The 16,796-nt window shown below is 31.7% G+C and overlaps 1 protein-coding gene across 3 annotated transcripts in view; it reads right to left on the reverse strand.

Annotated features, from left to right (window-relative positions):
- Positions 1-10,729: 10,729 nt before the first annotated feature.
- Positions 10,730-16,796, reverse strand: part of CSMD3 (CUB and Sushi multiple domains 3) — a 1,184,516-nt gene continuing 1,178,449 nt past the window's right edge. For all 3 annotated transcript variants that reach the window (XM_055314112.1, XM_055314111.1, XM_055314109.1), the window contains 2 exons: positions 14,822-14,957; positions 10,730-10,896 (listed from right to left, as the gene is read on the reverse strand). In XM_055314112.1, the coding sequence (XP_055170087.1) occupies positions 10,737-10,896; positions 14,822-14,957 (296 nt within the window). In that variant the 3' untranslated portion in view covers positions 10,730-10,736. The remainder of the gene's footprint in view (positions 10,897-14,821; positions 14,958-16,796) is intronic.

Genomic DNA, 16,796 nt, shown 5'->3' on the forward strand with positions numbered 1-16,796 from the left:
CAGCTAGCATGTTAACTCTTTTGTACTTTATTTTGGCCACTGTTACCATTTTTTATATAGTCTCCTAACCGGAAACTTGGAGAGTCCATTTAGACTGCTTTAACTCATTGTCATTCTCTATCTTCCTACACATACAGTCTTTACCACATTTTTCAAGTCCATCTCCTGTATATTTCTTCAGTGCATACTTTCTTTCCAAGCCAATTAGACATGCTTTATGTCAGTTTCCTCAACTTAGTAGAATCCTGTCATATCTTTCCAACCAGACATTTCACTCTAAATTCATCTCCTTTAATTCATTCTTTCTCTGCTTCCAGAGTCTTTTTTTCCCTCCTAAATAAAAATGTAATAACTTTACTCTGTCTTTAAAATCTCTATTGGATCCCAACTTAATATAAAGAAGACTTGAACCTCCATAGAATAGCATACAGGGACTTTCCTGATCTTGACTTTTAAAGCTTCTAGTTTCATTTTTTACCTTTTCTCCAAATGTGCCATAGGTTTCAGGGTTTCTAACCAACAGTTTACTCTAGAATACCTATATCTCTCTTTATCACATCCATGTGCTTCTATTCCACCTGAAATCTTCCCTTTCCATCACCATCTATGTACCTTTTGGACTCTTACTTATTCTTCAAAATCAACTAAAAAGTATTTTATTTTATAATCAATCTCATCCAACAAGGTTAATCACCTTTTCCTTCATTCTTCATTAGTATGGACAGACTTTATTATATTGCTTATAACAAGATATGTGATTTGAAACATCACTGTAATGCTTTGTAGATAACAGATAAGAAATAAAACAAAATTAGATGTGAAAAGTGCACTTACCTGGCTACTACACTAAGAAGTCCAAGAGAAAGATGACATTATTTTGGACTAGGATATTTGGCACTAGTATGGGAGAAGAATGAATGAATCTGAGAAGTATTAATTTGGTAAAATTGGCATGATATTGTAATACACTGGCTCATGGAAAATGAAGGTGAAGGAATCATTGGGGATGTCATGTAATTGGGACACTGTGTTATACTGAATTTTAGGTGAATGCAAATAATTGAAAGCTTTAAAGTAGGTTTTTAAGTAGGCAAAAAGTTATTCCCTTTGGAATGCTAGTAATGCAAACAAAAATCCAGGTAAATCTACTATATACAATCACATACTCATTAAATATATATTTCAACCACTGTATATATAATTATTTGCAATCACTTTTTAAAATAGATATCTAGTTCTTAATGTTGTGAAACTAATACCTTCATATTTCCTAAATATTTGTTTGGGATTTATTAAAATATATCCATAGTTTACTAAAAATCTATTTTCACAAATTCTGATAAATGTAGTAATCAAACACCTTTATAGTAAGATAATGAGTAATTCCTTATAATAATAATATTTTAACGAAACATTTCAATTGATAACATTGCTGGAATATTAAATGAATTAAAGTATTGCCCCAACTAAAGCTAAGAGAGAAAATAAGGAACCTGCCTTTTTTACTGGGCCTAAATTTTGGTGTGACTCATATTAGCATTTAGTTCAAAGTAGAACACATCTAGAAAGAGAAAAACAACTCCTGAAATCAGGAACTAATCTGGTACAATCAGCCAGGACATGGTATGGTTACGAACTAGCCTGACATCACTATACCTGTCTCCTAATATTCTCCTGTTAAACATGAACAATGTCACAGACCATCAATATTAGATGAATATGATGAATCAAGACAAAAATCAGGCCACACTGTAATTATGTCTGAACAAAGACAAAACATATACTTTATCCAAATCACAAAAATGACCAAACATCCTGCCATTCTGACTGATAATGAGTAACTGTTATTTCTTTACAATTTAGCTAAACTTCAGGCTATTGTTTCTTCTTCCTTAGTATGTCTTAAATTGTCCACATATAGAATTGCCTCTGCTTCTAATCTAGAGAAAAAAAAAAAAAAACACTTCTGTAAACACTCATTAAATCATCTAACACAAGCTCAAATCCTAAGTCTATTCTCACACTCTCTTACTGAGACATACCATAATTCCCCAGACAGTGTGTTCTCCTTCACTGAGACAAGGGGAAAAACAAACTTATTCAAACAGATGTGTGATCCTGGTGGTCTTCTGCTGACGGATATTGATACTACACATAACACAGCTATACACGTATTAAGTGGTTAAAAAATACACATGTACTATAATAAATACAGCAGTTTACCCTGAAAAAGACCTGAGTGTGTTATAGTAGTGTATGTCAGAAGGATTTCAGTTGTGAGTTATTGTGTGGTGGAGGAAGAACTATTTTAAATCTGATTTACAATTGTAACACTAGATATAGATGGGAGTGTCCTATGACATATATAGTGACCTGAGGTGGCTGGTAGGGTGTTTGCTGTGTGTGTTGCATATTCCCACCATGGTCAGTCCTGCAGGCTAGCAGTTATTTGTGTTCAGGCTTGCCTGGTTGGGGGTCGGAGGAGTCTTGTTTAAGCAAACTCAAAATACTGCTACACCCAAATTGCTTCCTGATATATTAATCACATTGGAATAGATTTGCATTTTCAAAACAAATGTTATAGGAGAACTATTAATATTTCCATTTAAAAATTATTTACATATTAAACTTAATTTATGAATAAATTTATTTGTTGATTCTTAAAACGACTTAGTTAACATTAACTTTTCCACAATTTATACTGATTGCACATAACTTTTACTTTCATTCTCTAAATACTTTATGCATCCTTGTCTCTGCATAATTTCAATCATATCCTAAAAGTTGAAAGTGAAATTGTAATTTTAAATAATAAAGTATTGCTAGAGTCTATTACTAAAATAATGCATCAAAATCAAAAAATTTGAGATTTCTTTTCCCAAATCAATTGCTGATAGAATTTGCCATTAACTACATCATATGCTGAGTAGGGGTGGAGGGCCATACAAACAGTTAAATTGTCCTTTAAATAAAGAAACCACTTATTAAATTCCTGGACAAATAATATAGTTTCTGCTTCTTTGTAGGGCTAAGGAATATTTTAAAGTGTCACTTAATAATCATGCCTTGCACTTACTTATATGACATTATTCAAGGAAAAACACCTTAAATATATCTTAAGAACAGAATAATGCAATGTAAAATAAAAAGCTTAGGTTAGAGAGTGTAATTGCTTTAAAGAAAAAGATTCATCAACTCCATAGACTCAAACGAGTAATCATTAAAAAGCCAACTCCTGGTCAGTTATTTTTAAAGATTTTTAACATTTAAAAAATGTTCTATAAAGTAAAACATCTACTACTACTGCCATTTGGAGAAGTATTTAGTTTTTAAAATATATAAAATAAAAAAATATATATTGGCTCTAGATCTTTTCAGGACTTTAGTTATGTTTTTAGAGGAAGTTAATTATCAAGGGAAAAATTAACTGTTTATCCAGTGTTCTTATTCTACGTAATTTTGATGCAATGCAAACAGCAAATAGAAAGTGAAAATACATGCATATTTGACAAAAAAACTAATATTAATAGATTTATTAATTTTATTCTCACTTCTTTAACTCATTTAAACAATTTACTGTATATAGGCATTATTCCTTTTAATTCCTTGGGTTTTTATTCATATTGACACAGTTGACATGAGTCTCCTAAATTCAGGCTCTTTTGCTATCATTTTTAGGCGTGGATATTCTTCTAAGCAGAATCATCAGTAAAGTAAAACCTACTTTTAAATTTTAAGCTATTTCTTTTCATTTAAAACTACTATTTTTATAATGAAATTAAATATATGCACTCTAGGGGATCCCTGGGCGGCTCAGCAGTTTAGTGCCTGCCTTCAGCTCAGGGCCTGATCCTGGAGACCCGGGATCGAGTCCCACGTCGGGCTCCCTGCATGTAGCCTGCTTCTCCCTCTGCCTGTTTCTCTGCCCCTCTCTCTCTCTCTCTCTGTGTGTGTGTGTGTGTGTGTGTGTGTGCGTGTGTCTCTCATGAATAAATAAAATCTTTAAAAATAAATTAAATAAATAAATAAATAAATAAATAAATAAATAAATAAATTCTTTCTGGAAAAACCCACAGCAAAAAATTGTAATCATTGCACTCTTGACAATGATAACTACTATTTGTTTTTATTTCTTTGCTTCTAGACATTTGTGTTTGTATATGCATGGATTTGGAAGAAAAAAAAGAAAAATAGGACAGAGAAAAAGGGAGTCGGAGACAGATACAAATAGTGTTTTTTTTTTAACATTAAAGTCTACTTCATGTCATTAACTTTTAATATAATTTTCTTTAAGAATCTATATATTTATTCATGAGAGACACACAGAGGAAGAGGCAGAGACATAGGCAGAGGGAGAAGCAGGCTCCATGCAGGGAGCCTGATCTGGGACTCGATCCTGGGACTCCAGTATCACACACTTGGCCAAAGGCAGGTGCTCAACCGCTGAGCCACCCAGGAGCCCCTGTAATTTTAATAGTTATAAATGTATGGTCATTTCTAATACAATCCCAGGTCAGTGAATATCTATGTTGCTTGCACTCTGAAAACTAGTGAAATATTTTCTACCATATACAAATAGTGCATAATTTGAAAACCATCTCAAATATCCCCTCTCTTAATTTTTTTTAAATGACCTATTAAGTAGAACTACCAGGTGAAAAGGAATACTAGTTTCTCTTACCCAATAAATGGCATATCTTCAAATATAAATGTGACCTTTGCTTTGTCTTGTTGAATTTATTTCCATTGAAACTTTAGGTGCTTTTTCCCTTCAGTTAAACTGAAAATGATACTTGGTAAATAAAGCTTCAACTCACAAAGATTATTTAGAAATACAAACAAGTGAAATAAAAGAAACATGCATTCTGCATTGAAATTGTAAACAGTTTATGGTCATTCTGTCGAGAAATGTCCAAGTGTTCCATGATATTAAATTAACTTAATATTCAGTTTTTAAATTATTCCATCAAATTCTGAATATTCTTGGAAAATATGTATTGATGCCATATAATCGAAATCATTTCTATACCCCTTAATCAGATCTTTTAAAAATGTTAGCATCCAATTTTTTAGAGTAGAATTGGTCAAATGTTTCACTTACAAATTCATAGAAGTCTATTTTAATTAACAGAAAGCAGTGAAAGAGTGGAAGCATACATAGATATACATAATTACCACAGAGTATTATTGTGTGGCGTCTTCTAGATAATAGTTTAAGAATATTTATAGCAGGATACCAGGGTAAGTAAGCAACTGCCTTCTGCTTAGGTTATGATCTCAGGGTTCTTGGCCAGAGCCCTGTGTGTTAGGCTCCCTGCTCAGTGGGAAGTTTGCTTCTCCCTCTGCCTCTCCCTTCTGCTCATGTTCTCTCTCTCTCTCTGTCAAATGAATAAATCAAATAATTTTTTTAAAAGAATGTTTTTGTAGCTTGACAAGATTTTAAATTACTTCAGGATAAGATCCATACATTTCTTATATTTTTATTCAGCAAGTATCCATTATACTTCATAGTAAAGTAGTATACATACATCTAATGTTAGAAAATATTTGTGTTAATAAATTAATTGATTAATGACATTTTAATATCTACACTCCTTCTCATTGGAGATTTCTCCTTAGAGTCCATTGACTTTATGCTGTTATTTGGTAAAGTTCAAATTGAGCATTTCATTTTCTTTGCCAGGGGTTCAAGAGAATGATCAATGTTTTCTTACCTGCCCCTTCACAATGTACTTGCTGTAAATTGCAGCCTCCAAGGCAGAATCTTAAAGTTGGTATGCCAAAAAGAAAAAAAAAAAAAAAAAAGAAAGAAAGAAAAGAAAAAAAAAAGAAAAACAAAAAGAAAAAAAAGAAGTTGGTATGAAAGTAAGAATTCAAAAAGTTTGGAAACTTACATGGGAAAGAGTTATACCTTTACCTTCACTTATCTTTCAATTAAAATATTTTATTTGGGGGGATCCCTAGGTGGCTCAGTGGTTTGGTGCCTGCCTTCGGCCCAGAGTGTGATCATGGAGTCCCAGGATCGAGTCCCACATCGGGCTTCTTGCGTGGAGCCTGCTTCTCCCTCTGCCTGTGTCTCTGCCTCTCTCTCTCTCTATCTCTCTCTGTGTTTCTCATTAATGAATAAATTAAATCTTTAAAAGAATAAAAAATAAAAATAAAATAGAATATATTATTTATCTTCTATAAAAAGTGCAAAAATAAACTGAATTTTGTGACGAATAAAAATCACAGATATTTTCATGTAAAATGTTATGAATATCTTAAAATATTGTTTATGCTACTCTTTAAAATTACAGAAATTATTAGCACCACTGCACATTTAATATGTTGGTATAGAAATACATATACATGTATATGTTAGTATCTATATGTATATTAGTATATGAGTTCCTACATATGATATATATATATATGTGTGTGTGTGTGTATATATATTACACACATATATATATATACTACAACATTTTAAATGTTTTTGTAACTATTTTATTATTCATTTATAATTTCCTTTGTATTTCACCTTATGTATTTAGAAACACCATTCTCGAACACTAGCATAGACTGGGGAAAGTCCTGGTTTAAAATTATGAAGATTAGGAATGCTAGCTTTACAGACTTGCCCTGTAATGGCTGTGTTAATTTCCTTACTGGGATTATAATGCTATCATACAATATTCTCCAGATGACATACTTCATTCTAATAAGTTCCTTCAGGAGATATCAGTTTTGACTCAAGGGTATAAAAGATACTTGCTGAGAAGGAAGGCCATAAGGTTTCTTTTAAGTCATACTATGTAGATGGTTCTATATTTTTCTCTATATTTATATATCTTATTGGCCCTGCCAAAGTACTTGGGTTCATCTCTATTTTCAATGTTATGCTAATAGTTATAATGAAGGTTTGGATCTTATGAGAGTTTAAATAGATTTCTTGTTTTATGTTTTTCAATATAATTTAGGTCTATGAATTTGAATATATAGAATATACTTATTTTTCAAGGCTAATAAAATTATTACACATGGGTTGGGAAAATATTTGGCAGGTGTTCACTAGTGCCATTGTTTGTATACTAAAGAATGAAATCTAATATCCAGCGGCCATTTATACTCTTCTAGCAACTTTAAATCTGCTCTTACATTGGAAACCAAGCTCATATCATGATGACAAAAAGATGTTTCTCAGATTTTTGCAACATGTATATCTCTTTGTGTCAATATCCCCTTACCTCCAATGTTATCCTAAAAAACAAACAAAAAAACAAAAAAAGAAGCAAATCAATATATTTTCAGCCAAATTTCAAAATACTTATTCTAAGATATTTCTTAGCATCATGAATTTCTATAATCTACAGAAGATATTTTTTCCCTTACTTAAACCTATTTTAAATTTATAGATATCAATACACAGATTAATACTTTTACAATGTATTCTCTTAATCTCTTTAAGAGAGTAACATCTAGTTATTTTTGTGGACTCTTCTGGCCAATGATAGGTATTTTCTTTTCTCTCTTTCATTTGTAAGTGTAAAGAACAGGGGTATATATATATTTTTTTCTGACCCTTTGGTCTATTTCCACAATTATTATCATCAGGCTCTAGTATCAAGGCATCCTGGGTGGAACCTTGGAACCTATTGGTTTAATGTTCTTAAATATAAAGGAATTACTAGAGGCTCTTTAAAATTAATTGAAATTTAATAAGAGAATAGAGTTTAATTATCATCAGAAAATGTATATATTTATCATCATGCCATGGACTTTAAATATCTTATAATTTTGTTAATTATACTCCAATAAAGCTGGTAAAAAATAAAAATAAAATTATTCCCACTAAAACTGCTGCTAACTTTTGAGAGGATGAGGATAAAGGACATTAAGATAAGAAATAATCAAGGTCTAATAAGGAGACATAAAACAGGAAAGGGTATTATGAAAAATATCAGAAAAAAGAAAGCAAATTAAAAAGTAGGGGGAGAGCAACCTGGGTGGCTCAGCGTTTTAGCACCACCTTCGGCCCAGGGTGTGATACTGGAGTCCCGGGATCGAGTTCCACATCGGGCTCCCTGCATGGAGACTGCTTCTCCCTCTGTCTGTGTCTATGCCTCTCTCTGTGTTTCTCATGAATATATAAATAAAATCTTAAAAGAAAAAGTAGGGGGAAAAGGGGGAAAAAAGCACAAAAAGGAATAAAAATAAGGACAAACAACAACAAGGAAAAATATAGAAAACATGAAATAAGTTTAAAGTGGAATAATACAGTTAAAGTTTAAAACGAAGCTACAGTTATGTCAAGAATCATTCATTTCTCAAATGAAAGTGTAATAAACAAAGAGAATTATAAATTGGAGTTGGAGGCTGTGAAATATGAAAACAACATATTTTGTGAAAAAGAGTTCTCTAATAAAATTGAACTTAAGTAACTTGTGAACTTGTGATTTGAACTTTACAGAAACTTGACAAGTTTCTCGAATACAAAATTTTACATGTTACACCCTGGCAAGACAAGTTTCTTTTTGAATATTAGTTTAATGTAGCTATTGAAAAAATATTAAGTTCCTACTTAAAAATAAGTATCTCTAAGAAAATACAATTCAGAAATATTAGAAATCATCAGATATACCCAATATTAGACAGTAGTGTTAAACTATTTACATTTAAGGAATTCTAAGATGAGGTTCTTAGGGTACTATTATATTTAGTGGGAATCTGTTTACTTCTAAAAGTGTGTCACACTTGGGGAACTGTAAAATATAAAGCAGAAAAACACCCCCATGTCTCAATATTATGTTGCTAAATAACTATATAAATGCAGTTTGGGAACTTTAAAACACCAAATAACTTTGCTATCCAGTACACTGGCAGACAATTTTGAGAAGAATACACATTTTACAAAAGCAATTATCCATTTTTATTTTGTTTACATTGCACTGAAAATTTACATCATACTTTTACAAAGTTTTTTTTTTCATAAAAATATACTTCTTTACAAAAGTGTATGCATTAATATAAGAGGAGTAGCCAGTTGCAGAAGAAACATTGTTTAAACAAGATCTTAAATGTATTAACCTTAACATTAATGAATGAATCATTGTTATTGCAGTCATTTGAATAAACAAGAATAAATAACTGATGGCATAAAATTTAAAACAGCATCCTGTCAGTAGAGTACAATGTTGAGAAAATTGTATGAATTTCCAAAACAATGTATCTCAAAGTGGTTTACAAGAAATTCACTAAATGTTGTAGAGATAGATCCAAGCAGCGCTTCCGGGTGCAATGATTTCTCTTAGGCACTCTGTCTCATGATACAAAAAGTCGAAACTGTTTACAGAGTTATCCATATTTGAGAGGGACAACAATAAAGAGTTCACACTGGGTACATAATTTATTCAATGACGTAAAACATGCTATAAAAGGAAGACAATGACCTATTAAATCAATATGCTGGCATTACTGTGATACAGTTGTAAATGAGCCACCAATAACTTGCAAATGCAAACCATAACTTGACAACGAAAGAAACCTGTCATATCTGAAACCTGCTTCTTAAGAATAATAGTATACAAACTTTAAAATATATGAAAATTGGGAAAATCTACAATTTAGGAAATAAATTTATATTGGTGATTTGAAAGTGTAAATTGTTTGTAAGTATTATATTTATGGGCTGGTCCAAAATGTGTCTAACTCACTGTTAGATAAAAGTTAAAAGCTTAAAATCTTATGTTCCTAACTCATTGTTGATAAAGGTTCAAAACAATGTTAAATAAATTTAAAGGCTCAACTGGGAGGAAAATAGGATATACCAGAGACTAAATACAGTAGATGAATAGGTTCTATTTCGTCTTTCGAAAACTTTGGAAATTGTGGTAAAGGATTGTAAGATTGGTGTCTCAGATAACTGCAAAATCATCATTATTATAAATTTTTGCCAGCTAGAGTGGTTTCTGGGTGACAAAGCAGATTGAAGCAAGGTAATAAACTACTGCCCCACACCTTACGGAATAATATTGGTTACAACATAATGAGGGAATGGGGAGAATAGCACAATGATCTTGCCATTTGCAGAAACTGTGACTACCAGTCTAAAAAAAAGAATAGCAATATGATGCTGGAGAACACCAGAAAGAGTCAAATCAGAGTAGGCAGCCTTATCTCTTTTGTGACATCAATTAGCTCATAAATACTTCAGGGTATGACTCAATCTGAAATAACTATGGAAATAAGGAAGACAATGGCTCAATTAACAAGAACGAACAGTGGATAGAGTGGTGTGAAATATGGATTCATGTATGATGTAGCTCATGACAGTTAAAGAGAAGTCAGTGATCTATTGACTCTTGTAAGTATAGCTCTTATTTCTACCCTATATCTTTTTTTTTTAAACCCAGTCCCTCTAATATACTTTATAAAGCACAGAAATACTGAGAGTGGATGCTCCTCCAATATATGCAAATAAGTTTATGTTTTAGAATAATCTCCTTTTAAAAAAAGCAAATAAACTGTGAGTAAGCACTCTCAGAGTGCAGCCAAATTTCTGTAAAACTCTCCATGGTAAACATGAAGAAGAATTATAGTCCAGTTTATGAAAAAACACTCTTCTCTATCATTCCTCAGGAAAAGGTGACCCAGCAAGTCCTGAAAAGTGTGCTTTAATTTGTTTAGCAGTGAACTAAATGTACACTGTTTTGTGTCGATTTCCACTCTTCTGAAGGAGATGAAGAGTTGTAGCATTATACCATTGTGCAGACCGTATTCAAGTTGGGATCAAATCGTACTGCCTTCCCTTCCACTGACTTTGCGTTGGTGTCATACATGGGGTTCTCAAAAGCTGCTTGGCCATTGTTATTTTCATGAACTGAACATCCTGTATACTGTGTTTTGGGTGCAGTCCTGTTGATGAGAACATTGATTAGCTATATGTTAACTTTCTTCTAGAAACAGCAAAGTAGGGCTCAAACATAATATACTTGAATTATCATTGCTAATGCATAATCTAACTTCAAAGTATTGGTTGAGAAATCATAAGCTCAATACATCAAATTTGAACAATTTACCAGTCACTCTTAAACCCTGAGTGATTTTTATTATTTTCATATAATACGTATTAATGTACAGAACCAATATGAGTAATACAGGTATAAATAAATGTCTTATGGCTATTCTCATAAATTTAAATTTTCTGATGCACTAATAAATAATCATTATGAATTAGCATGCATACTATAAATGCTATGGTGATGATAAAATTTAAATCTCATTACTCTCCATCTATCTATCCATCCATTCATTAATTCATTCATTCATTCCCTGAATATTTACTGAGTATCTGTTATGTGCCAAGCATGTCCCTAAGCATTGGATATAAATTTTTTTAAAGAGATTACAAGGAAGGCATTACTTTCATGGAGCTCATAATGTAGTGATAGGAAATAATTAATAAATATTTGTTAATTAAGTTAAAAAAGTAAAAAAAAATAAAGCAAGAAAAAATAGGTAATAAGAATTGTTCTGATGACAAGGAAAACTGTTGATATAATAGGAAATAACAAGGACGCACTTTAGGAGAAGTGATAAAGAAAAGCATCTCTGAGGAAGTAAAGAGTAATCTGAGACTTGAAGGACAAGAAGGAGACAGGTCTACACTAATTAAAGAAGGATTTCAGAAAGAGCAAAAAACTAACACAGAGACCTAACTTGGGAAGGTACTTGAAGTATCTCAAAAACAGAAACACTCAGTTTTCTTAAAAATTATATACATTAAAATAATACATTCAAAATCTTAAAGGGATCCCTGGGTGGTGCAGCGGTTTGGCGCCTGCCTTTGGCCCAAGGTGCGATCCTGGAGACCCAGGATCAAATCCCACATCGGGCTCCCGGTGCATGGAGTCTGCTTCTCCCTCTGCCTGTGTCTCTGCCTCCTCTCTCTCTCTCTCTCTCTCTCTCTCTCTCTCTCTCTCTTTGTGTGACTATCATAAATAAAATTAAAAAAAAATCTTAAAGAAGAAATGTCTATACTGGTAATTAAGTCATGAAAATAGTTTCCAAAGAGTTACTGATAATTGAATATTTGGTTTTACTAAAATACATGGATTCTAGGCTGGCTGGTATAACTTGCTAATTTTAAATTCCTGTTTCATTTTTTTGTTGTTGTTTCTCCTTTAACAAATCTTGTTTCTAGTTTCCCCCATCCCACTTCATAATATGCTGATATTCGTTATGGTACAAAGGCAGACTTGCTCTTACCTGTTTCTGGGCCCTAATTCCTAAGATAGATGTATCTTAAAATAAATCTTTTTCTCAACTCCTTTGTTTACAACAAACACCACAAATTTCAACTACCTTATCATATTTTGTATTTGCTATTATTTTACTTTCCCTAATGCATTTTCTGAATTTTTCTCTATACTAAAAATTGCTAGGTTGATTTGCATGACAATAAATTTTGTTAAAGTTATTTTAAATTTCTTTCAATGGAATCACCTAGATATATTGCTTACAGCTTGCTCTTGCCAGGTGCATAATTCTGAAGGATAGTATTTGTCTCCCTTTTTTCAAACTAGAGTCATAATAAAAACCAGAAGCAACATGACTTTATTTTAATTAAGCAAGAATTGTGAAGATACAAAGAAGTGTCCTTTTACTAATATTAAACAAGAGTTTTAAGGAAAATGATATAAAGTTTTGAAAAGTTTTATGCTATCAACAAAAATTAACTTGAAATAAATTGAACCTTTAAGTATAAGAGCTAAATCTATTAAACTTTTTGGATAAAACATATAGGTCAATCTGATCTTGATTCATGACCTTGAATCTGGAAATAGTTTCTTAGATATGACACTACAAGCACATAAGAAACATAAGAAAGTAACATAAGAAAATTGACAAATTGGACTTTATCAAAATGAGAAACTTCTATGTATCAAAGGACACTACAAAGAGAGTGGAAATACAACTCACAGAAAGGAGAAATATTTGCAAACCATATGTACACTAACAATCTAGTCTTCAAAATATATAAAGAACTTTTACAATTCAACAAAACATACAATCCAATTAAAAAATGGGCAAATACTTGAATAGGCATTTCTTCAAAGAATAATGGCCAAGAAACACTGAAGAGATGCTCAAAATTATTAGTAATTAAGGAAATGCAAATTAAAATCACAATGAGATACCACTTCACATATATTTTAGGATGACTATAATTTAAAAAAAGAAAGAAAAGAAAACAGAAAATAACAAGTGTTGGCATGGAGGTGGAGAAAGTTGAACAGTCACACATTGCAGGTGGGGATACAACATGGTGCAGTTGCTCTGCAAAACAGTTTGTGCTTCCCAGGAAGTTAAATGTAGAATTACTATATAACTCAGAAATTCTATTTTGAAATATACACTCAAAAGCACTAAAGCAGATGTTCAAACAAAACTTGTATACAACGTATATAGCAGCACTATTCACAATAGCAAAAATGTAGGAACAAGCCAAACACCCATCAACTGATAAATGGACATATTTAAACAGAACACATTCAAAAATACAATGGAATATTACTCAGCCATATAAAGGAATGGAGTACTAATCAATACTATTACATGGAAGAAACTTGAAAAAAAACATGTTAAGTTGAAGAAACCAGATATAAAATATTATACTATAACATGATTCCATTTATATGAAATACCCAGAATAGGCGAACAAGTAGAGAAAGCAGATTAGCAGTTGCCTAGGGCAGGAGTGGAAAGAATGGGAGATGACTAATTAATGGGCATAGAGTTTCCTTTTGGGGTAATGAAAATATTCTGAAACTGGCAGTGATGGCTCCATGGCATGGTGAATATACTAAATGCTACTAAATTGTACAAATGGTTTTGTGTTATATATATTTTATAAAAATAGGTTTTTGTAAAAAAGATTGCAATGGCTTGCTTAATGAATAAATTTAGTGAAGATTTTTTTATCCTTAATAAAATTTGGTATTGTCAAGGCCTAAGCAGCTAATAATATTCAATTATTACAAATTCATATAATATTAAATTTATTAAAAATGTATATATATTAAATAAATTTATATTAAATAAATTATTCTTAGATAATCTAGACTGAAATATATTTTAAAAGGTCAGTTTTGAGACAAATGCATTTCGGTAACATTCATTTAATTATCTGGTTACCTATATGTGTTTTTCTTCATAAAAGTAGTCCAAATAGCAGACAACAGTATAATCAAGCCCATCACTTGGGATGTTGTAATGGGCATAGTAAACAAGGACAAACCAATAATATGCATAGTCATAGAGTAGATATATTAGAAAGATAACATAATAATTGCATAATCTTCTAAAACCAGCAGAGGAAAAGGAGAAGATTAGAGGATTTTACCGTCTGTCAGGTTGGGTAAAATTGGTCAGTACTGTCATGTGAACTAAAGAGGATTGGACACAAATTTCCTAGTTCTCTAAATCTGGCAGCAAGTATCACCTCTTTAATTTAAACCTTAACCTGGATTTTGTATCTCTAAAGTCTCATTATGGATAATGCAAAACTAACTGATAAAATTAAGTATGTACCAGGAAACTGATAGGCAAAAGTAACAAGGGTTAAATTGAATGCTTGCAATTTTTGTTTTGTCATGTTGGGGTGGTGGGAGGCAGGCCAGGGAAATTAGGTTTCTAACAACTGTTGCAATACTTGGCACACATTGTTTTCAACAACCCAGAAAAAAAAAATGGAAGTTAGGAATTGAACTAGAGTAGTAAAAAGAACATGAAATCAAAGATTTGGGAAACATTTTATAATTAATATCAACAAACTTACCTTTGTTTATAAAGATAAAATCCAAATCCTGCAAATATAAGTGCAAAAAAAGGCACAAGAATAGCAATGGCCACAGAACTACTGTTTGTACCATGAGGCTGATTTGAAGAATTTGAGCCTTCTGACATATTCAGTCCTATAAAAAAAATAAACTTTATTTTATCACAATTTTTATTTTTATGAAATATCATCTTCTTTCTTTCTCAAGATATCTACTTGGAAATGTACATAGTAAACAAAAGTAATTCACGACACTTCTTCAACTCTTTTCCACACAAGTTTGTATAGTGCCTTCTATGTACAAGACATTTTTTTTCCAGGAAAGAATACAGAATGAAAGCAGAGTCTCTGGACCAAAGAGTTTATACAATTGTGGGAAGAATACAGTGACATAAATAAGTGTAGACATCAAGCATGAACCAATGATCAATGTGTTTTAGGAAGAGAAGGAATAATTCCATCTGGTGGTATATAAGAATACATTCTGTAGAATATACAGTATGAGCTTGACTTTGAAGAATCATTAGAACAATGAATTGAGAAGGAAGCAGGATCATCATAAGCCCAGAAATGGGAAGGTGAGTAGCATATTTAAAAGATCTGACAAGCACTAGGTGTAGCTGTGTGGAAAGGATGTAGAGGTAGGCATGAATGAGCGTGTAAGAGGAAGATGCTAAAATGATAAAACTATGGCCATATCCTGAAAAGCCATTACATCATTCTAAAAAGTTCAAATTCATTACCTACCTGCAGTGAGGGACAACTGAGAGTGTTTAGAAATAAGAGCCTCTGTGATAAGACACACAATTTAGAACATTGACTAGGGTGGGATAGGCTTGAGAAAATTGGGACTGGAAGCAGGAGTACTTCAAAGGCCATGGCAACAACCCAGATAAAAATGGAAATTGATCTGTATCTTAGAGCATTAGGAAGAACATGAAAAGATAGAGTTAGCTGAACATTTTGTAGTTAAAATCAACAGAACTTGTTTGTGAGGATAAGAGGTAGAAGAGCACAGGATGAGAAGCATTCTACTTGAGGATGAGTAAATGGGGAAGATATTAGCACAATTAGGAAATGAGAAAAATCAGGTTTGTCAATGTGTTGGCATACGGATAGGGGAAAAGAAAATTGCAGACAGGTTGTCTTTCACTTTTTCCTTTTATTTTCCCCAGACAGAAATAACTCCTTTTTATAGGTTCTGTTTTAGACATATAGTGTTTGAGATGTTTTTGAGAATAGTAGGCAAAAATATCTTGCATTAAATTACACAACTATGTTAATGTATTCTGTTAATTCATGTTGTATCTGGTCTTCAAAATTAACACAATTTTAGGCAAGACATTATCTGAAATGACATCTTACTATTCTTACTTTGAGAAAGCTAATTTCCCTTTTTGATAAATAGTTATGTTCAAACTAAGTTATACCTTAGTCTAGGTTAAAAGTTAATACTTTATTTTTTACCCCATTTTTCCAGGGACTCAAAATATTTAGGTAAAAGTTCAAAGTAATGGAATTTCTAATATAAATATCAAATAGTAGTTTTAGAGTCTGAATTTATTCTTTATATATCAGTACCATAATATAATAATGGGAGACAATATACCTTAAGAAAATTATATGCCACAAGCTATATTAATAATTATATTTGCCCAAGACCATTAAATATTTATGTACATTTTTAGAAGAGTTGGGAAGAAGAATGACAAAATTCTGTGCCTCCCATTATAGGAAATTTACATATCTGAATAGTACAAAGCCCCCAAAAGAGGTCTATTCCTCAAAGTTATTTTCCCTTTCCAGACCATAGGAATTTTTCATAGTGCCACTACACTTTTGAAAGAGAAAGTTGCAATGTTCAAACTGAAGAAAAGTACTATAGTTCTCATGAGATAAAATAAAATCATTTACAGTTTAATATTTCTTTTATATCTGTATCACTTTTTCTCCTTTTTACTTGCTAAGGGCAAGA

The sequence above is a fragment of the Nyctereutes procyonoides genome, unplaced genomic scaffold, assembly GCF_905146905.1.
Source record: "Nyctereutes procyonoides isolate TBG_1078 unplaced genomic scaffold, NYPRO_anot_genome, whole genome shotgun sequence".
In the NCBI taxonomy this organism is placed as follows: domain Eukaryota; kingdom Metazoa; phylum Chordata; class Mammalia; order Carnivora; family Canidae; genus Nyctereutes; species Nyctereutes procyonoides.